The sequence below is a fragment of the Oryzias latipes genome, chromosome 16 (assembly GCF_002234675.1).
Source record: "Oryzias latipes chromosome 16, ASM223467v1".
Taxonomy (NCBI): domain Eukaryota; kingdom Metazoa; phylum Chordata; class Actinopteri; order Beloniformes; family Adrianichthyidae; genus Oryzias; species Oryzias latipes.
This window is the reverse complement of record NC_019874.2, coordinates 14,765,894-14,788,802: the sequence shown is the minus strand read 5'-3', so window position 1 is coordinate 14,788,802 and position 22,909 is coordinate 14,765,894. Positions and strand designations below refer to the sequence as shown.

At 38.1% G+C, this 22,909-nt stretch overlaps 3 protein-coding genes across 4 annotated transcripts; 2 read left to right on the top strand and 1 right to left on the bottom strand.

Moving 5' to 3' along the window:
• Positions 1 to 2,317: 2,317 nt before the first annotated feature.
• LOC101173005 (chemokine-like receptor 1) lies at positions 2,318 to 5,042 on the bottom strand. Its single transcript, XM_023964634.1, has 2 exons — positions 5,008 to 5,042; positions 2,318 to 3,656 (listed from the first exon to the last, which is right to left on the bottom strand). Exon 2 carries the CDS (start codon positions 3,643 to 3,645, stop codon positions 2,488 to 2,490), a length of 1,158 nt encoding a protein of 385 aa, XP_023820402.1. The 5' UTR covers positions 3,646 to 3,656; positions 5,008 to 5,042; the 3' UTR covers positions 2,318 to 2,487.
• A 5,915-nt stretch (positions 5,043 to 10,957) lies between these two features.
• Positions 10,958 to 13,074, top strand: LOC101170788 (trypsin-like). The gene is made up of 5 exons (XM_004077794.4): positions 10,958 to 11,064; positions 11,135 to 11,288; positions 11,375 to 11,637; positions 11,735 to 11,871; positions 12,583 to 13,074. Exons 1-5 carry the CDS (start codon positions 11,025 to 11,027, stop codon positions 12,730 to 12,732), a joined length of 744 nt encoding a protein of 247 aa, XP_004077842.1. The 5' UTR covers positions 10,958 to 11,024; the 3' UTR covers positions 12,733 to 13,074.
• A 1,084-nt stretch (positions 13,075 to 14,158) lies between these two features.
• Positions 14,159 to 22,893, top strand: tbc1d31 (TBC1 domain family member 31). 2 transcript variants are annotated; one of them, XM_023964300.1, is made up of 23 exons: positions 14,159 to 14,711; positions 15,181 to 15,321; positions 15,507 to 15,622; positions 15,710 to 15,888; positions 16,093 to 16,244; positions 16,349 to 16,508; positions 17,317 to 17,517; positions 17,787 to 17,960; positions 18,169 to 18,248; positions 18,338 to 18,484; positions 18,618 to 18,751; positions 18,997 to 19,130; positions 19,206 to 19,385; positions 19,466 to 19,698; positions 19,796 to 19,868; positions 19,993 to 20,072; positions 20,162 to 20,297; positions 20,647 to 20,739; positions 20,921 to 21,040; positions 21,152 to 21,346; positions 21,636 to 21,696; positions 21,987 to 22,130; positions 22,353 to 22,893. In XM_023964300.1, exons 1-23 carry the CDS (start codon positions 14,641 to 14,643, stop codon positions 22,505 to 22,507), a joined length of 3,159 nt encoding a protein of 1,052 aa, XP_023820068.1. In that variant the 5' UTR covers positions 14,159 to 14,640; the 3' UTR covers positions 22,508 to 22,893. The 2 variants fall into 2 exon arrangements, with proteins under 2 accessions (XP_023820068.1, XP_023820067.1); XM_023964299.1 differs by having other exon boundaries at positions 14,163 to 14,711; positions 21,942 to 22,130.
• Positions 22,894 to 22,909: the final 16 nt, after the last annotated feature.

The following is a 22,909-nucleotide window of genomic DNA, read 5'->3' as shown; positions in this document are numbered from 1 at the left end:
CCTTGATCAGTATTTAAAGCTTCCAAAACGATGTGACACTATGAAGAAAATTAGATCTATTATATGCTTTAATGGAGTCCATTTGGTTTCTATCATACATAAGCAGGAAAATACTTTTTTGCCATGTTTAATTATAAAAAATCACCAATGGGAATCCAGAAACTTTCCCCAAAAGTATTGCATTACATTAACACCATACTTTTTGCTGTAGTGAAGTATTTTAAGGGATTACTAAAACATTTTGAGTAACATTTTTTTTATTACATGTCTAGTAACATGCATCAAAAAAGACATACATGCTATAATTGCTTATCAAGCTTGTAATAACAACTGTTTAATCTCTTTTTTTCAAAGTATAAAGCCTGTATTTTCTTTCTATGAACTGTTTTTTCACTTGACCAAAAGTAAAGAAAAGTACTTGTAGTTATATTACACTGTATCACCTCTCATGAAAATACTTTGTGGTTTATCTGACAATTCCCAGAGTGTTCTGCTCTTGCAAGTATATTAAAGAAAGGGACTGTGGAGTAATAAATACCTTAGAGCGCTACGATTTTGGGTGAGTAATATTGTAAGGTAAGGGTTTAAAACGAGACATGCACAGGTAGCAAAATTAGGCAGTAACTTGGACAATACATCTGAGTATTCAGTATTCAGTTAAGTTTTTCTTTCTTTTTGCTCATCAGTTTATTGATTGTCAGCAAAAAAACAACAACTCTTAATTTGGGTAACATTAGAAAACAAAAACATTTGCAGAAGAACAGATGTAGTTTTTATTCCTTTAACCTTACAAGAAACACACTAAAACAACAGTTCCCATCCTAGAGTACACATGCAGTACTTTAGATCAGCATCAGAATATCAAAAATCTAATGTAAAGGTATTCGAATAGTGGAAAACTTTGAAACTTCCAATTTGATAGTTCTATTTACCTTATTACGTACATAAATTGAGGTTAGTTTCTCAGTATCAATGTTTCAGGAACTATTAGTGGATCCTTGGGGTCTGTAAAGTATGCCAGTTCAAAAAGACTTAGACATTTTAGCCAATAGTCAGAACAGTAACATATTGTTATAAGGAAAACATTTCTAGAACAGTTTTCTGTTTGAAGAATAATACTGAAGAAGAATGATTTTCTGCTTTTAAGAAGAATATATATATATATATATATATATATATATATATATATATATATATATATATATATATATATATATATATATATATATATATATGTATATATATATTTATGCCACCACGTAGCAGAAAAATCAACTCTATCACAATTAACAAGTTTTTCTTAATCTGAAAACATATTTTTACAAACGAAAGTAGCAAGAACCAGAACATTTTCCCACCTTCTTGTTCTTTGATAGTTTTATGATGTTTTTTCTTTTTACCCTAAAAATTACCTAAATTCTGGACTCCAGGTTCAATACAATCCAACAGTTCGGGTGTCTTATAGGCACTTTATTTGATGTCTGCAAAGACGCTTAATAATTACGGGAAAAAAACATGAAAGTTGTTGAATTTAAAAAAAAAAGAAAATCACATCTGTTCATCCATCTATGTCCCCCAGCTCAGACAGAATCCAGCTACGATGAACAAATACAAATTTGATTTATTTGTGGATTATTATCCATCAGAAATATTTGTGGAATTCTGTGTGCAAAGTCATCAAACTATAACTCAGTTTTTCAGAAAAAGTTCGCAGTCAGTTTCTGGGAATAATTTTGGTCTGGAAAGGATTCCCTCTGCTGTACTCTATTGATTACATTGATTTAGAATAGTTCTGAATGTGGTCAATAGATGTAAAGAATACTTTTAAAAAAAGAAAGAAAATCAGAAGAATGTAAATAATGAGGATAACCACAGAGTTGGCATTATAGAAGAAAAATAATTCCAATGTAATTTTACACACAGACACAAAATTTAATCTATTCTCTGAATTTATGGCCAAACCCCAAATTTGCTCAAGTCATATATTTTCATTACTCAATTAAAATGAAAAAACGTGTTATCAAAATCTCTGAAATGGATCCAAGTGTACAGTGTCTGCTTAAGATGAGCAGTCATCTTCAGTTGCAAAATCTCAGCCTGCACATGGTACAAATTAAATACACGTTAAATGATAATCTTACGTTTTTGGCACAGACTTTCATTTTAATATCTCCTAAATCTTCTTAAATTCAAAGTTATTTTAGAATAGATATAACTTTAGAAAATGGCACTACATCATCTGTAGAATCCTGTGTGCATTTTTTTAGCTGTGGGACATAAATTATGATGTTTTCTGATGTCAGACAGCAAAAATGACTTTTTTTTTTTACCTTATTTCAAGTAGGACCTAAGTTCCTCCAACTTTGAACACAAAGTGAAGGTTTTGTAGTTAGTAGAATCTGTATTGCACTCAAGATGCAGCTCAACTCAACTAACTGAGAGACAGAGGCAGACAGATGCTTGCTATAGTTGGTAAAAGCAAGTTTCTTAGTGAAAGCTTTGCAGCTCAGGGTCAGAAAATGACTTGTCTTTGTTACGGATTGTGATCACTGAGATTGTGCAGGTATGTGAGCGGGACGCTTCCTCCTGGAAAGCAGTCTCCAGCACATTTAGGATCGATTTACGGACCTTATCCTTGAAATCCTGGCCCATGAACACATAGAGCAGTGGGTTCAAGCAGCTGTTGAGAAAAGCCAGACTTGTCGCTATAGGGACTCCGATAGTGATGACGTGACTCAGTATCTCACTATCTAGCATGTGATTTACCAACTCAATCAGACCCATGATGTGAAAGGGAGACCAGCACAGGAAAAAGGTAACGATGATGGCAGCGATGATCCTAAACGGCCGGCTTGACTGGCTGGCCAGAGTGTGGTTTCTTCTGAGCCGATGGATTATGACGGCATAACAGGAGACGATGACAGAGAAGGGGATGACGAATCCCAGGAGAAAGCGGGTGATGGTCATGACTTGATGGCGAAAAAGTCTCAGCTGATTTACTGATGGGGTGTCATAGTCGTCAGAGAAAGCAAAGTTGTTGAAGCAGTTGATGATGTTTTGGTTGAAGAAGGAAGGCCCCGTGTCCCTGAAGATAAAGTACGGGGAGCTGAGAATCAAAGCCAGCACCCACACGCAGACGCTCACACAGGAGGCCTTACGTACATTTCTGTGGTTCTGGGCCCAGACGGGCCACACCACAGACACACATCTGTCCACACTGATCACTACCAAAATGTAAACGCTGGCAAACATGTTCAGGAAGCTTATGGTGGTGTTGAGCTTGCACATGAACCTTCCAAAGCACCAGTGGAATTCCATGGCGGTGTATGTCACACTGAGAGGCAGGAATGCCGTGAAGAGGAAGTCCGCCACTGCGAGGTTGAGGAACCAAACTGTGTTGACTGTTTTCTTCATCTTGAAGCCCGTTACCCAGATCACCACCCCATTCCCAAGCACACCGAGAATGAAAGCCAGGCTGTAAACAATGAGAGACATGATGTTGAGTGAATGTCTCAGGTCAGCGTGGTCCTCCATGTATCCATACTCATCCCTGTATTCATACTCTTCATACAAGGACACATTTCTTTCATAGACGTGTGTTGAATTGATGTGGTGGGGCGGTGACGCCGTTATTAGCTCCATCATTATTTTTAAGCCTGCAACATAAGAACAGACGTTAGTTTTTACAATGATGCACAGTAAAAAAGAATCATTTTTAAACAAATAGAATATGTTTACTGAGTACTACTATATGTATTGTTTGCTATATTATGAATTGAAGTATCTTTACTCTTCTTCAACGTACCTAGTTACAAATATCTTTTTTGCAAATTTGCAAAATTTGCAAATGTGAATATATAAGAACTTGTTGAAGTGAAACTAAATACTGTGGTGAGATCAGCTGAGCTTTTTGAAACTTTCAGAGTGAAGGTTGCAGCATCTTATATGTATTAAAGGATAAGATGAAAGTCTTAGAGTAATTTGAGAAGATACTAGTTCACAAGCAGAATCAAAGAAGCTTCAAATGTGGCTATTTGGCTATGTAAGCAAGAACTGAATTCAAGATGTTATAAACAAACAAAACAAAACAAACCTAAAATGTCATCACTGCAACCACAGATGGCTCCAGCTATAGCAGGTCTTCTTTAACACTATTAATAAGCTCAAAATAAATCTCTGAATGAAAACATTAGAGCTAATGCAAAGTCAACAACTTTTTGACAATTGGAGAGAGAACCTTTAGAATTTGTCATTCCAAAAAAATCACACAGACAGTGAAGCACGGAGGTGGAAGTGTCAGTTTGCTTTGTTGCACCAGTGGATCAAAGACTATTGATTTTAATGTTTATTAAATGGTACTTTGAGATACATGAGGTACTATCTCATGTAAAAAAGAAATTTGCAAAATAACCCCAATCAAAACATGCAGAAATGGTTGTAAACTCAGAAAAGGAAAGTTCTTCTAACCCTATATATACTGTAATGCTGCATCCAAACAATCCATCAAATGGCATGACATTGGTTTGCACCCAAAAATGACTAACAAAACGTTTTTTTTTTTTTTTTCTAAAGCTTCATGGGGTTCTTCAGAGCAAGGCCAACTCCAAAAAAAGTTTTGACATGAATATTTTTTAGGTTAAATCTAGCTAAACTTTGTTTGCTTGCATAGCATAAATAAACCAAATAGAAATATATATATTTAAAAAATGATATTGATAATGCTCAAAAGTTTTATTTTCTCAAGTTTTTAAGATTTACCTAAAATTAGATGTATAGCAGCATTGAATGTTAAAATGTATGTCTTCTGTCCAGTACAATAAAGTTCCATGAAGGTTAGAGCGCGAGTCTACATGCATGTTGGAAATTATTCTTTTGTTAATTTCTTCACCTAAGTATTCCCGCTACAACATTCAATTTAATAACAAAAGAAAAAACAGCACGTCTTTGGTTTCAGGTCTGTTGGCAACCGAACGGACTGGTTTTAGAAAATCCAGAAACATCCTTTACCTTGTCGGTGCGGTCCGTGTGCTGAGAGCGCAGCCCCGCTCAGCTCTGACTGCTCGGCGCGCGGAGCTCACATCCCAGCCTCCTTCATTTGGTGACGTCACGTCAACAAGGACCAGTCCAATTTTTACTACAACATTTGTGCGCACTCTTACAACTGTATCAAATTGCCTTCACCAGTGCACTATGTGAGGATTAGAAGTCCCATCAGGATTAGATGGGACTTGACATGTGAGTCTCACATTTGAAACTTAAAGAACATGGTTTGTTTATTAATTCATCTATTCCTTTTTGGCCCCAAAACATTGCTGTCAGGTCTAAAAATTAAAGCTCCCTTTATCGCTTTGCATTGGGAATGCAGGAACACGAACTGCCTTTTTATTATTTTATGTAGTTTATTGACAATTAATGTCAGTAAAATATTCATTATTACTGTAACATTAGGACTTGGAACTTGACTTAAAATAGGGTGTAACAATTAATCGATGTAATATACAGGTGGTGTGGTGGAAGAATGTTCTAATAATGTTGCATTTGCATTATTTTGATGTAAACATAAAATGTGAATGGGTGTGATATTAATATTTGTTCACTTGTTTGCACACATATTTAATTTACACTTCATTATCTTGCAAGAAATACAAGGAGTCTGGTAAACTTCACCTGCTCTGTTCAGCACCTGGTATTAATCTCTGAGTCACACTGGTTGAATTTTTGGCTAAATATGTCCTGGATTGATTTTAGGTCAGTGAATCGGATCATTCAAAATGAACCAACATCCACCATGAATCGCATTGGCAACCAGAGATTATGATATGAATCAGATCATTGTTAAAATAATTCGTTACATCCCTACTTAAAACTAGAACTCTGAGACTTCACATGAGAGCATCTCTGCTTACAAACAGAAAACTGATATTTCCAAAAAAAATATCCTTTTTATTGTAAATGGGCTACGTCATGTTGTCTTTTGGGAAACTCCAGCTGTGAAAACGGTGTCAGCAAACAGCTAGATGCATAAATTGAGGGTTGTAGAAATGACTACCTGAGAGAGCATTGACTGCTCATGCCCACCCACGATCCTGCAGCACAGCATGTTTTTCTCTTTGTGGGCTGATCATGTGCTTGCTTGAGGTTAACAGTAATTGCTCTGTGTTGACTGTTCTACTCTATATCGGAGCTCATGCATTTCAATAATTCTTTCAATAACAGAAGGGTGCTGAGGCCTGAGTTACTTTGGGGTTTCAGGAGTTTTAAAAAACTTTTTTGCTGCTACACTCTCCTTTAAAAAGACTTACGTTTTAAACGTCAGGGTTAATTACACACTTATTATTGAGATTCCAAATTTCAGCTCTATAAGAAACTACACTCTAGCTTGTGTTTAAACCATGAAATAAAGTATTTTTGTGGTGCTAGAATTTAGGTTTTAGAGATGGGAGATAATGTTTTTTTAATGGATTTATAATCCTTAATCTGTCAACTTTTCAAAAAGGATTTTTGTGGCATGAACACAGAAAACACAGTAAGATGCTGAAAACAGCAAAAAACAAACATGAGGGTGTGTCAGCGGCAGACAATGGAAACAGCTTCAATTCATCGAAGTGAAACTTTGTTGGGAAGGAAACTGGAGTTTGGCTTTCAGCACCACCAGGATCCGTTTTTTGCGTAGTTTCTCTTTTCTCAACACCCACGTGTTATGACAAGGTAATGAACTGATTCCACTGGGACATTTGGAAGCTTAAACACCCCAGTTCCAGTAATCGTCCTCAGAACTGGTTTGATTCTACAGCTTTAGCTACTCCCACCTGCCCAACCCCAAAACTGGATCCCCTGCTAATGTAAGCACAGCCCACACAGGATCAGGGTCCTGCCAGCAATCCAGATGTGAGGGGGAGGAACAAAAGGTGGGGCATGTGTGCATTTGTGTGTGTTGGGGGGGGGGTTCCAAACATGAGACAACAGGGGATTTTTTGGTCTGTTTTAGCTCCTGCATTTTCTCAGACCAACATTCTTCAAGTGGATGGAAGAGGTTAAAGAAGATCTAAAACTCTAATCAAGAGCATTTTATGCAAAAATAAAAAAAAATTTCATCTCACCACTGTTTTCTATCTGTGACACAAACTTGACCATCCCAGATAGATTATGTGGTTTGATCACAGTTTTTGTTGATTCATCCACCAGTTTTGATTAGTGGATATAGTGGATTTTCAAGTTCGGTTTTCAGAATTGTACAGAATACAGCAGAGAGCAATTCAGCTAAGTCTGCAGTGTATATTGATAGCTATTTCAGGGCTATAGTTTCAAGTAAGCCTCCAGAGATCAGGGCTTGCCAGACGTCTTGATAAACCACCCAAACATGTAATCATGTGAGCTGCACAAATGCCAATTTAGTGAGTTAAACAAAAAGGGGATGGTTACAAGAATTTAGTTTCAGTGTGACGTAAGGAGATACTAAGTTTGGGGGTTTATCATACAATATGAAGGTCTAGAAAAGCATAAAATGCTAATTTGTTCAAATGCACATATGTATATAATTGTGTGTTTTTGTGTGCCTGTGCTCATTTGTGAGACACTAAAGTGCTAACTATAATAGTACGCTGCAGCCTCAAGCGTCACTACATTACACACTGTTATTTACTGCCATTCTCGGTAACAGTGTGACTTGCTGTAAGGAGGTTTTTCCATCCACAATTTATTCTTGGTGAAATTTATGTCAGCTGTTTTTAAGTATTTAAACTGAAAATATGATGCAAAAATAATTAAACAAAAATCCTTAAGGTTAAAGGTTTTAAAACAAGTTGCAGCACTGGCTGTAAATTGAACTTCTGCGTTTGTGGAAAGAGTTGAGATTTCTGTTTTGGTTAGAACTCTGTTTCATTGTTACTGTAAAAACAGCAGCCAAAGGGGGGAAAAAGCTGCACCTCAGAAACCTAAACCACTTCCTCACTTTTCTCCCTCCTTTAACCCACATGACAGATACGCTCAGCAGAATTAAGGCAATGAAGAATCTGTTGAGCAGAAAACAAGGCTACCACCACATGACCGCCAGTACAGCGATGTCTGTGCTCTGAGATGTAGAGAAATGTCCTTTATCACAATCTAAAATACATTTTTGACACTCTTGTAAAAACATTTTTCTTGTTGTGGCATCACGACAGCCTTTTTTTTCCTCTGAAAATCTCTTCGAATGCCATTTAAACATCAGGCCGCTGGTAAACAGTCATTCATGAATGATGATCCCTTGCATGTGTCAGTGCACTTCAAATTACTGTTCCAACCGTTATTAAACAGTGCTCTAACAGTAGAAATGCTGTATTCTTTCAAAAACATTGTATTTACGTCAGATGGATTTAGGCAAATTATTATGTCTGGTTTCACTTGTAACCACACAGGTAAGTTAAGGTTTAAATGAGAATTTACCCATTCAAATATATTGAGTTTCTTTACAATTGTAAAAAAAAGACAAACTATTGTGCAAAAAAACTAAGTTTCTATTAGGGTCACTCAGATGGAACACAACTAATTTTTGGTGCTGTTGTTTGATACACTGCTCCACTTTCCTTCTAACAGTTGCCTTTATGTTTTTCGATTTCAACTCGTTTAAAAAATGGTTTGGATGCTGCCAGGCTTTCTGCATCATAAAGCAACTTGAATCGCGTTGGGTAAAATGCTGAGCCAAAGATCTATCAGGTGACACCTTCTTGTAAATTCCTGCTTGGTTTGTTTACACAACTAGATCTAATACGTGTTTAGGTCTCACACCATGAACTGATTTTAAACTATTGTAAAAATTTTAGTTTTCTGTTTGGCTTCTTCTTTCAATGGTCGCCACACCAAATCTCCCCACAATACGCATGTAATTTGGATTAGCTGGATCGCCCATCTTTGCAGCACTTCAAAATTTATTCTTAATCTTGCTTTACCAGTAATTGGTATACAGACTTATAAATAGGAGCAAAGTGATCATTTCTCCTGGTTGTGGTAAAACACAGGCAGCAGTGTTTCTGAACGAGCTGCAGTTTTCTCACAGAAAACTGTAACTGTAGTCCAGTTTGCTTGGTTTAAAAGGGTAGAAACCTCTGTAATGTTGTGTGAACATGATATCTGTGAATTTCAATTGGATTGTGATGTAAAACAGCTGATTTAGCTGTGCCCCAAGTGAATTATATCACTTAGACATAAGTTATTATATAGCTATATTCTTAGGTCTTTATTCTTCTAGTATTAGTCTAATATTCAACCATTTTCCAAAAACTTGCATTGTTTAACTGAAGGATTTTGACTAAACTTTAGCTGCTCTAATGGACCACGGTCATTTGGTGACATGTCAAAGTAGAGTTGAGTGTCAATTGCTGAACTATCATATAAAGCGTTGTCAAAGCTGGTTATCATTCATCCATTCATATGTAGTTGTCTATCATGTTGTGTCTAATGCCTGTTTTATTTCACAAAACCACTGTGCATTAAATAACTGCAGTCCACCTTTGCTCAGCCCCCACTCTGTCTGACAATATGATAGAAACAACCAGCAATGCAGCTGCCAGGATTTATTGAAGGACAAAGTATGGGTAAGCCTGTTAAAGCACAACTGAGGCATCATTAGTAACAATGTTTATTAGAAACACTATTTTATTTATCACTTGTAATGAACTGTTTCACGCTGCAGTAACAGACGGAGGTGTGGGGTCTGTGCCAGAAAGAATGTCAGTCCATCCAAATGTGGCACACAGACAAACCTCACTCCCATCAGCTTTTGATCTATTTTCAAAGCGTTCCCACTTAATTATGATAATTCTATTTTGGGGCAAAATAAAAAAAACTGTTGTTTTCTAGGACATAGTTCCTGCAGAGCGGCAGAATGGCGTTGGCAGAAATTTGCCTCTGAGTTGTGGGCCGAACTGTTACAAGGAATAAGCCTGTCCTCATGTCCCATCATCCGTTTGACCCGCTAGCTTACGTCCCCTCAGAACCCCAACCTGACATTAAAAAAGACCAAAAAAAATGGCCAGCAATATTTGAGCTAACCTGCCGTACAATTTTGAGTGAGATGCCAGCTTGAAAGAAGACGGAAGGAAAACGTACATGAATCTGTTTGTCTGCAAGAGGATGCATCAGACAGGAGCGAAGCAGGGAGCTTGCCGACTGTAGCACCTACATCACGGCTACAAGTTTTTTCAAACAGCCTTTTTTCGTCTACACCTGTTTCACAACGATTTGAATAAATGCTCAGAAATGCTATTTTAATCTTAATTTTTTTACATATATTGTCCATCATGAGAAAAATTACAGAAGAACATATTAAAAAAACAACAACAGGATTTTCATTGGAGTGGGTCTTTAAGAAATATTAACGCCTTCAGGTTTCAGGAGATTCAAAGGAGTCCCAGAAAAAACGTTCAAACATGACCAAATTAGGTTTAAACAAATGTACTGATAGCCATTTTCAAAACAGCAGATGCAAATGACTGAGTCACTATCAGACCTCTGCAGTGTTGATCATTTGAATTGAACATGTTGGAACAGGGACTGAATGTAAAACATTCAGGGTGGTAAGACCTGAACCAGAACTTTGAGTTTATAATATGTTACCAACCAATGGGATGGGACATCAAGCATGAAGAATTGGTGGAATATATATATTTTTTAAATCTTGATCATAAAACTAACAATTTACGACTGACCAGTTTCTGTAGTTTGTATGTGTCTGTGTGTCTGTGTGCTAAGGTAAACAGAAAATTGGTGTAGAATTATAAATCGTAGCACATTATATACAATAAAATCATAAATGCAGATTTGATAGTTCACACTTTTTTCTTGATATAATTTTTTCCCGTTCATCAGAATTATTCTGTGCTTATTCTACATTTTCTTCTGTTTCACGTTGTAGATTAGACCCAGTATCACTTGGGAAATATAACACATGTTTTGTATTAAGGCGAACAGAAAAACCTTGAGAAAGAAAGATAAGAGTGCCAAATGACTGTAACTCTAGAACACAGTACCGAAAACACATCGAAAGCATGAAGCTTTTGCTTTTCCTGATACTTTTTGAAGGGGCAGGTATGGAAATGGGGTGTACATCACAGGTTATGATGGTTTCTCATTTTTCACTAATTTATTTAATCTCCAGTTGCCCTGCAAGAGGATGAGAAGATTGTTGGAGGATTTGAGTGCCAGAAAAACTCTGTGCCCTACCAGGTGTCACTCTTCACCGGGTACAACTACTGTGGTGGGACTCTTCTGTCTGAGCAGTGGGTGCTTTCGGCTGCACACTGTGAACCAAAGTAAGAAACAAGACTGATAATGTTTATTGTTTCACGGCAACTCTATTTGATTAAACCCACATGCAAAAACATCTGAATCCTTTCAGGTCAAATTTGGAAGTCCGGCTGGGAGAGCATGACATATGGGAACCTGAAGGGACTGAACAGCACATCATGTCTGCTAAATTTATTCGCCATCCCAACTACGACCCCCGCACCCAAGACAATGACATCATGCTGATTAAACTGAGTGAACCTGCCACTCTAAACAGCTTTGTGCGTCCTGCAGTACTTCCTTCAAAATGTGAAAACGATGGAACAATGTGTCGCATTTCCGGATGGGGGAACATCCGCTCCAGTGATGAGGGCTGTGAGTTTAACTTTTGCTATATACAAAGGCACTAATAACCAACATCTAAATGGTTAAATAAGGCATAAAGAAATGTTTCTTTTTATGTTTTTCATAGCAAGGTATCCTGATAAACTCCAGTGCTTAGATGCCCCTCTCCTGAGTGATGAAACTTGCTTTAATGCGTACCCTTTCCAAATCACGGAAAATATGATCTGTGCTGGATATCTGGAGGGAGGGAAGGATTCCTGCCAGGTACGTGCATGAGCATACAGATCAGTGATAAGAAACTCACACAGGAGCTGAGATGTGAAGCAAAAGAAAGAATGAGAAGAAGACAAAATTTAAAAGTGCCTTAAAACAGGAATATATATATTAAAAGCAGTTCACTTGTTTTTATGTGATAATGTAAATGTTCCACGTTAGCAAAAGGTATTTATAATGAAGAATATATTTCAGATACTTTTTTCTTTTTTTTTACAATTCTGTGAATGGTGAGAGCATGAGTTGAGAAAACTGGATGAACTTCTGCCCTTGAAAGCAAATTCAAGAACGTGATTTCTGATATGAGAATCACTGTATATTTCAAAGTCTGCATCAATATTTAACGATACCATTTATGGACAATTCCTAAAAACTAATATTTTCAAAAAGTTTTTTTCCTCAAAAATGTTTATTTTTTATGCTTGATACGCTTCACTGACTAAAAAAAAGAATATACCGTAATTGAATTAAAGTTGATTGATGAGAGATTAATTAAAGTCCATGATTGCTGAAGCAATATTTGTAGTTTCAATTGTCCCTAATTGACCATTAATATTGTTATTGTTGTAATTAGTAGAATCTTTGTGTTTATTTTAAAATGCATTTCCAGAACTGTTGCATGTTTTTCTGACATGGGATTGAATTTTTTCATGTGGCTTTGAATCCCCTCTCAAAATGGCCTCTGATCGGTTCTATCTTTAGGGAGATTCTGGTGGTCCCATGACGTGTGATGGAGAGCTTCAGGGTGTTGTGTCTTGGGGCCATGGCTGTGCCATGAAGAATAAACCTGGAGTGTACACAAAAGTTTGTAATTATGTGTCCTGGATCAAGGAGACAATGGCATCAGACTGAGCAAATAAATCTATCTGGGAGTACATTTGTACACCAGGAATTCAAAGTCTATGTGATTTCAATACATTATTCATTGATCTGAAAATAATTGTAGTGGCTTTATTTGGCTAATTTGGCCAACATTAAAACTCTCCTCTGTTGCTGATCCCACAAATGCATATTTCTAACAAAACTGCTTCCATATCACCGGCTTCCCAACATGGTTTATTGAGAATATTTTGTAGCAACAAAAAAGTCTAGCAAATACAAATGTCCTAACTTTGTTCTAACTTTACACAGTAAGTTTGAGTTTATCTGATGGTCTTGTGTGAAAACACTCAAAAAATACATTTTCTTTCGGTCATTTCTTGTTTCTAATCGTTTCTTGTCTCTTTGTCATGCTCAATGTCTAATTTTGCTGCAACTCATATTTTCCCTTGTTAAAAATATTTTGGGGGGGGTTGCTATTGTCAACTTACCCTCTCCCTGGACTACAGCATTTAGAGGTTTCCAAAAAGCTGAAGTAGAACTCATTCTAGGCAGTTCTAAAATAATCGGTGTCACTGTGTTTCTGGAGGTGAACACAACCATTCTGGAGAGTAAAATGTGGCAGAGAGAAGTTGTTCCACTTCACTGTCAAGTAGCCATCCATTCATCCATCCATCCATCCCTCAATCTTCTGCTACTTATTGAGAGTTAGATTGAGGAGAGCAACAAGACCTCCTGCAGAAACGTCATACGCGGCCGAGATCCTGTCCTCTGGTAGGACGTGCCCAGAATAACTCCCCAGGGAGAATGGACCACTAAAAAATAAAGATCAGTCACTGTGTAGTGAAAAGTTTTTTTTTTTTTGGCTTTATCATGGGTCTGTGAGTGTGTTTCTGTCCCAAAGGAGCAACCACAGCACACTAAACTCCATCTGTTTATTGTTGAGAAACCATGAAACATTTGGAATTTCCTGTGTTTTAAAACATGGAGATAAGTATATTTTAAGTAAACGGGTGTGAAGCAATTCCTGGGACATAGTTCAACATAAGCTACTTCATCACAAGCTTTATGGTGAGCTTGTTCAAGGGTTCCTCTATACTTTTTTTCTGTTCATGATTTTTTTTTAAAAAGTGCAAAATACACTAGAGAGATATAACTCATTTTCAGAAAACATATTTTTGACCCAAAAGGGATGCATCAGAGCAATGATGGATGTTGAAGTGGTTAACACCACAACCTCAGTGATTATGAAGTGATTATGAGTGTGTCTGTCTTTGTGCAACCCTGCAAATGGTATGGTGACTTGTCTTGAGTGTACCTAGCTTTTGCCTCAAAGTGCCAGACAGAGACTCACAAACCCTAAGACCATGCACAAAACAAAGCGGGAATAAATGACAGATGGGTGTATATTTTTTCACCTGGCTCATTATTTAAAGTTCTGCAGCAAAAAAGTAACAAACAAGCGACATGAAATGATCAGAGTTGGTGAAAAGCATCCTTGTTGTCATACACAAACTCAAGAAGGCATTTTATTGGAAGGTAACCAGATTTCAGGGAAGTAAAATTGAGCTGTTTGCAAACTGAACAGCAACTCCCACAATGCAACTCTTCATTTACGGCAAGTGTGTGCGACAAAAATAATCGTTCTTAAACAAAAAAAGAACCACACATCTCAGAAATCTATGCAGAATTCCGTGCTTTTTTGTTAACTGAAGTATTGTTTCCACAATTTAAAGCATTTATTGTCATATATTTAAATTTTCGTTCGTGTGTCTTGGCGAGGAAAGCAGGAAACGCCGTTTAGTTTTAAATTTCGCGCTGTTTGCTGCTCCGCTGCTAATGAATGCGTTAAGTTAGCAGGAAAGCTAGGGTCTAAAAACACTAGGGGAAATCGTCAATTAAAGTTTCTCAAGAGCTGATGAAAACTGCTGTCCAACTTCCATGGAGGTGACGGACATTGGGAACAAAGAGGAGGGGAAAGTGTGGCATCGAAAACCAACACCGGGGAAAAGGTGGGTTAACAGTGTACAGACTACAGTCAGGTGTTTCTATTGACCAGTTTGTCACCGTTTGTTGTTTAGCTTCCAGGAAACTTACGACTTGGCATAGAAATTATGAAAAAAACAGTCTTTTAAGCAGCAATCTATCTACTTAAAAAAGATCACAACAGAAGCATAAATTACAGTTAAAAGTTTACACTTTGGTCAAATTCAAAGAGATTGGTTCACAATTTCAAAATTCGGTTCTATTTCTTATTTGATGCAATAAATATAAATTAATGTTTTAAATTTCTATATATTCATTGTTATGATTTTTCCCCTACATATTATTATCTATTTATTTTGTTTGATATTGAAAAAGAATACTTGTTCAACTAGTGATGGATGGATGATCTTGTCATAATTATAGGATGGATCATAATCTTATATAATTATATTAGGTTTTTTAGTTTGTATGTATGTTTGTTTTCTTTTTGTACAGTGTGTTAGCTTCTCTGGTACGGACTGCTCAGCAGGGCAAGGTTGTGCGCTTCCTTCACGTGACCTTTGACACCACAGGAGACTGTTTCCTGGCTGGAGATCACCATGGAAACATCTATCTGTTTGATATTAGTAGAAACAGGTGACTATTTTTGGGTCATTTGGGCAACCGGGTCCTCACTTCATTTACAGGGAAAACTTTTTCCAACTATTACTGACTAGCTGTATTTTAAATAAACACATTTGCCTTAGAGTTTTTTAGTATTTTAAAGAATACTTTAGAATTCTAAAGTATTTTAAAGACATTTTTTGTCTAACTTGGAGTAGATTTCGTCTGGTGCTGAAGACGGGACAAGCTTGTACAGCTCTGGCCTTCAACCTTCGGAGGACCACGGAGTTTCTTGTGGCTTTAGCCGACTACAGCATCAGATGCTTTGATAAGGGTAAGGTAGGCAGAACACACACACACACAAGTAAACCGTTCCCTTTTTTTATTACGTGATTAAATAATTTGAATGATCATTCCATAGATACAAAACAACTGGTCAGTTGGATGCGAGGTCATGAAGGAGCTGTTTCATCCATCTCCGTCCATAGCTCAGGCCGCTACGCCATCACAACATCCTCGGACACAGCTCAGCTCTGGGACCTGGACACCTTCCAGAGGAAAAGGAAACTCAACATCCGACAGTCTGTTGGAATCCAGAAGGTAGAACTGCTTCCAAAAATTTATATTTTGTCCAATTTAAACAAAGACATATGTGTCCCATCTCTTGAAGTGAGCAAATCCAAGAAACTCATTTTTTTTGTAAATGTACTGTATTTAATATTGATTGGTTATTCAACTTATATATTTCTTTTTGTCTTCATTTTAGTTCATTTCTTGTAACACTCCCTATTGTGTATGTTGCAGGTGTTTTTCCTCCCTCTCAGCAACACAATCCTAAGCTGTTTCAGTGATGACTCCATCTTTGCGTGGGAGTGCGACACACTTTTCTGCAAATATCAGCTCCCGCTTCCCGATTCTGGACCCAGAATCTCCTACAAGGCTTTTGCTGTCACTCTGTGGGTCTTCACAGGACAACCATCATTGTTTCCCCACTCTCTGTATTTTTGGTCTTGACATTTCACAGCGTTGTGGTACTCCAAAAGTTGTTTTGTGTTGACAGCGATGGTAAAAGCCTTGCATCAGGTGGCCGCTCAAACCTGCTGCACCTGTGGTGTCTGGAGAGCCGACAGCTTGTCAGAGTGATTCAGATGCCGAGTCAGGTTCGGACCATCAGACAGCTGGAATTTCTGCCTGACAGCTTTGACGGAGGTGCTAGCCAGGTACAGGGGTCTGTTTTTTTTTGTGTTTTTTAAAGTTTGGTTTTCTTTGAGTGAGAACTACGTAATCGACCTGCCTTTACACTCGTACATTTTTACATTTTTGATTTTATAGTTTTTAGAGAGAGAGAGATAGTACTTTATTAATCCTAAGGGAGCTTGCAAGTCCATCCATTGCTCCAAATATACACAATAAATTAAATATGAGGATCATAAAATTATATTAAAAGTAATTAATATTCATAAAAACATAATATTGTCAATTGAACTCTCTAAGAACACAATAAAAAAAAGAATAAAAGTTGTTGACCTTTCAGTGACCCCTCCTCATGCCCCTTCCCCTCCCAGCTGCATTGAATAATCTTATTGCACGTGGTGCAAATGACGTCCTCAGTCTTTCTGTAGAGCATGGCAGAGAGCGAAAGCGGTCGCTGAAGGCGGAGAAGACTCTGTGTAGGGGGGTGATCAGTGTTCTTCACCATACTGTCCAGTTTGGACAGCATAAGAAATTCAGGAAGATGAAAAGCTGCAGATCAATAATTTAAGTGAGAATATAATTATGAATTAACTGTAAAATCCACTAAAAACTGCTCAGGAAGTATCCCTTCACTAATAATAAATAAAAAAGTATAGCTTTACAACGCTAATGCTAAATGTTTTCTGTATTTTTTATGCTTTTGAATATTTCAACGAATCAGTCAAACAAGCTTTGGCTGTTATAAAGCTGTGAAGCTGCTGAAACCTCTGTGACTGGCAGGATTTATGAATGTGTGCATTTGCATTTGTTTATTTTTTTTACTTCTTCCAACAGACATTGGGTGTGTTGAGTCAGGACGGAATGATGCGGTTCATCAACATTCATACCTGCAAACTCCTCTTCCACATCGGTTCCCACGATGAGGCCATAACCGCGGTGGCTGTCAACCCCAGTGGCCGGCACATTGTGGCTGTCATGGATAACGGGCGCATTAACATCTACAGTGTGCAGAATCTCACACAGGAATTAAATAAGGTGACTGCATGAGCGTTCTGTTGTAGTGTGTGTCACATCTTTTGTTTGGATCACCATTTTGATCTAACTTTGTCTTTAAAGTCTATCATTACAAATTATTTTACGCAAACAAAGAAAAATTCAGTATACGCATGTTTTTAGTTGCATGTGGAGACATTTAGGAATCCTGTTTAAGAATGTGTGAATTTCATTTGAAATGACCCTTTGGGGTTTCTAGGCTTATATATTCATTGCTTTTGTGTTTGTCCACCCACTCTCTCTCTCCTCAGCCTCCTCCAGCCCAGGTTGCTGTAGTGTCTGGAAGTGAAGGTGTTCCAGACCTCCCTAACCTGAAAATGAAGGTCAGATCAGAGGTGCTTCCGAGACCAAAGAGAATTTCAGGAAGACGACCTCAGGTGAAGCTCCTATCCCTGCCTGCAGCGTCTTCAGCTGAAGATAAAGAGGTAGAGGAAAAGGGTTTTTGAATAGAAGAACATTTTAGTTCTGGTGTTTTGTGTCTGTTTTTATTTGGCTCTTTTTGATCCAGTAATTCACTTTTAATTATCCAGATTATTTTTAACCGAAACATAATTTCCCTAAATTTGTGCAAAGAAGAATTTAGCGACTGTGTAAGTTTGTGTTTATATTGTTTTGTGTTGATTTTTTGTTTAGAATGAGTTACCAGCTGGTCTAAATAAGAAGAGACTGGTGGCTCTCCTAAAAGCATTTGGAGAATATCCTGCAAAATACAGGTAAAAACGGTCTCTGCCACGACTCCACATTGCACACCAGCAGGATTCTAACTGCTTTCTGATGTTTTTTTTGCATCACATTGTTGCAGGATGTTTGTTTGGCGGTCATTGCTCTGTCTCCCGGAGAACCATGCGGCGTACAGCAGTCTGACTGACAAAGGCCTGCACTCCGCTTTCCTCACGTTGCACGAAAAATACCCCATCAAGAGTCAGAAACTGCAGAGAGCACTGCAGAGGTTTGCTTTCTTCTCCTTCTCTTTTATATAATATTTCTCTCAGCACACTTTTATGTGAAATCCATGTAATCACAGATTGCTTTTCTTCTTTTGAAGTTGTTGGTTCTCTGTTCTGTTTTTTTTTCTGCTCCAGAGTTCTATCTGCATTAGCTCACTGGGCTGCCATTTTCGGAGAGGTGGAGTATCTCCCTCTGGTGGCCTTCCCCTTTGTGAAGCTCTTCCAGAACAATGCAATGCTCTGTTTTGAGGTGGTGGCCACTGTCATAGGTACTTTAACATTTCACTTGCACCTAATTAAAAAGGTAATTTAACCTTTGCCACTGCTATGACTACTGTTGTTACTATAAGTTTTAAATGTAAGAACAAACAAGCAATGTTCTGTTTTAATGCAAAGCCAAAGCTTCAATCTTCTGGTGATGTGTTTAAAATTACTAAACTGATCAAAAATCACTTTTCATTAGAGCGGTTTTGATTAAACAGATTGATTGTGAGGATTTTTTTTTTTTTTTTAGAAAACTGGTGCCAGCACTGGTTTGAGTATTTTCCGAACCCCCCGCTGAACATCTTGAGCATGGTGGAAAATGTTGTGGCTCATCATGACAAAGAGCTGCTGCAGCACCTGGTGGACTGCGGCATCACCTCACAGGTGAGATCAGTACAGACGCACAAAGACAGTGGGTGCTGTAAATTGTGTTGAAATTATTTTCTGTCTTTGTCCCAGCTGTACGTCTGGCCTCTGCTGGAGACTTTGTTCTCAGAGGTTCTGACTCGGGATGAATGGCTGAGACTGTTTGACAACATCTTCTCCAATCATCCGTCATTCCTGCTCATGGCCTGTGCGGCTTACATCATCTGCTGCCGTGAGCCTCTGCTGCATTGCTCCCAGAGACAGGACTTTGAGGTACAACTGGTTGGAATGTGAGCATCCTCGCTACTTCCTTCTCTGTGGAATCTCCCCTCCCATTTTTTTTCCCCTTCCAGTATTTCTTTCACCATCGTAACAACCTGGATGTTGGAGCCATGATCAAGGAGGCTTACAGGTTTATGAGCAGCACCCCAGCTGACCTCCATCCCAGGACTATGCTCTCTGACTTTACACCACTTACCAGCGGCCAGTACCCTGTGTTCAACAAGTACCCAGAATTCATTGTGGAATACCAATCCAGGGAGCGAGAGAGAATACGGTTGCAGGAGATGGAGTATCTGCGCGAGAGGTGAGCTTTTAGAGGAATCAGAAGGAGAAATGAAATGAATCTGAACTCATTTGACTGCTCAGAAAAATAAAAGCACAAATTATGTTTGTATTTTCAGGCAGCAGATGTCAGCATTGCGTGCTGATTTTGTGCGTCGCCGGGCTGAAGAGGAAGCTTTTTATGCACAGCAGGTAAATTCATTTTTCTTTTCACATTTTACTGTTATGCTACAGTTTCTTTAGATATTTGCAAAACAGGCTCTTAGAATGCTGTAACTGGTGTTAAAATGATCTTCCCTGCTTTTTTGATCCTTAGGAGTTGCTGCAGAAAGCAGAGGAGCAGCGCAAACACGTCCTGGAGCAAGAGGAGGAAAAGCTAACTCAGCAGAGGGCTAAGTAAACAATTACTTGTGCAGATAATTTCTAAAAAATGATTAGACATTTTATTTTGGTCAACTGCATAACGACCGTGTTACTTTGGTCAGGCTGGCAGCCATGAAGAGAGAGTTGAAGGTCAAGGAGCTGCAGCTGCTGGATGCAACCAGAAGACGCTTTCTCAAACACCAACAGGAGCTGCAAGCCTCCCAAATAAAGAAACTGGACCAGGAAATCAGCAGGAAGGTGAGCTAATGTAATAAATAAAAAACAAAGCATTTAAAAGGAAAATGTGCAGTGTAAATTCTGCTCACTGTGACTGTAGAATCATGACAATTTATTCACACAGTCTTGATTAAATTCTACATGTATACAACCCTAAAATATCTTTGATTTCAGCAAATAAACATATTTCCCATAAGCTTTAGATACGTTCATGACATAAAATAGTTTCAATTAAAATACGTGACATGAAAATTGGTGTTTTTTTGCATAGTCATGAGGAAGAACTTTGACCACTATTTGATTTTTTTTTGTTTATAAAATGATTCATCTTTCTTATAAATATTAGTTAATATTTTTCCTTTTTTTCCAGATGGATCTCCGTGACAAAGAGACGGCCACGGCGGTCCAGGATTTAGAGATCAGACAAATGGAACTGGAGGTTCAGAGGAAACGTCTTGAACAGGTGATAAATATTTTTCTGCATCTTCATTTTTATTCTTTTTCCTCTTCTGTGGCTTTCAGAGGACACTTATTTTCTCAAAAAAATCAAATATTTGTCACATTTTATTTAAATATTTTAAAAATGTTTTTAAAAGTACCCAAACAATGTTTCTTTAAAACATTTTTTTCTTCGTCTGTTCCAGCGTTTGTTGAAAGAGCAGCAACACGTCGGGCACAAAGTGGAAGAGGAGGTGCGAATAAAAATGAAGGAAGCGGAGGAAAACTTGAAAGAGATGTTACACGGAGCAGAGACTAACATGCAAGTTAGTGACGCAGTTTAACTGACATTTCACATCAGTACATTCAACGTGGTCAGTCTGATGCATGGATCTTCTGGTTTAACTTCTCTGAATTGTCCTAAAACACTTCCACAGGCTCTGGAGGAGTCTCTGGCAGAGGTTTGTCGGCTGGACTTGGAGTCTGACTGGCAGAGAGAGGTGGTGGAGCGTCTGCAGAAGGCGGATGCTGAGCGTGAGAGGAGCAGAGGGGGAGTGGAGGAACTTCAAAGACAAACTGGGACAGAAGAGCAAGGATTGGTAAACGCCATGAGAGAAGAAGCCCACAGAAAGGTGAGAAATACACAAATACGGCTTAGAATAAAAAAAAAGAAGGAATTATCTTATCAATTAATCAGATCCATTCATATTTTTCTTACGGAGCATTTTCTTATGTAGCAAAAAAATGCAAGGATTCATAATTTTATTGATAAAAGTTCCACATTTGTATACAACTGTTTCAATCACAACTGCCAACAACTTATGGGACTAAGAATGTTGGATACCTCAGTGAAAACTGTGGGATGTGCTGCTGGTTTATGGGCCGTAACCCAGCCTGATTGTTGAACATGTGGGTTTGTAGAAGGATGAAGCCGCAGCTCAGATTCAGGAGTCCCTGCAGCCTCGACCTTCAACACACTCAGGTAAAAATCGGAACGCTACAGAGATTTTTTATCCTTACCAACACTGATTTGTGACATAGAAAGAGTTCAACAGCTTATTAGATTTTTCAAAATATTTTTTAGATAAGCAACTTTTCTGTTATAGTTACCCTGAATGATTGTAATTCTAACCAGAAGGCTGGTGATTAAAACATATTATGACTATTCTTAGAAAAGTTTTAGTCTTCTTACACATCCCATCACATCACCTGTTTGTTTTCTGTTAGATGGACAGAGACTGATGGGGATCCATTCTGCTTATGCACCTCCAGGATTTGCTCACAGACACGCCTGTTCTGCTGGATTAAAAGGCGAGAGTTTGACAGACAGGAACAAGTCTGCCTCTTTTAAGCAGGCAGAAACTAACATGGTGTGTCTGAACAGCAGCTCACCTCCAGAGAGCACCTCTACCGCCTGTAAGAAACTTTAAAGCCTTTAAGTTTCTGTTTGGAAGTCTTTAGAGGAACCACTTTTTCTCTATTTTTTTTTTAAAGAAAATGGAGTCTTGTGTAGCATAAAACAAAGAAACAAGCTAATACTATTTCTTCTCCAATTGTTTTAAATTGATATTCAGCTTACATTATTTGTAAAAAGAAACGTTTGTCTCAGTAAAAAATGTTTTTTTTCTGTTCTGTCAGTCTCGTTTTGCAGAGGCAGGACCCAGCTAGACAGTGGCGAGAGAGAGCTGCTGAAGGAAATCAGAGAACTGAGGCAAAAGCTAGCAGCCAGAGCTAAGGAGGGCAGCTCGGCCTCCTCACAGACCGTCTGCACTCCAACCCCTGTGTCTCCATGATCGCAGATTGCTCTGCCGTCACACCACGAGAAAAAGCGCAACATCCGAAATAGACTAAGCATTTGCGCTCACGAGTTTTGGCTCTGAATGTTTATTTAACTCTGCTCGCGTCTCCCAGCAGCTGATCTGCAGGAAGTAGACTTTCTTTTGTTACAGATAGACGCACAACACTGTAGGGGCTCTCACCGTGCTGAAATGTCTGTGCTTTTTTTTTTTTTTTGCCTTTGCTTCTTCTGTTTGTGCAGAATGTCACAGAGAATAATGGAAGTCTCAACACCTTCAAATCTCTGAAGAAGTGAGCAGTCAAGCTCTAGTAATGTAAATCTGGCTCATCAGAGGAACAGCTGAGGGCATAGATTAAATTCTAGTAAAGCAGGTTGTGTTCATTTTTCTGCAGTTCTT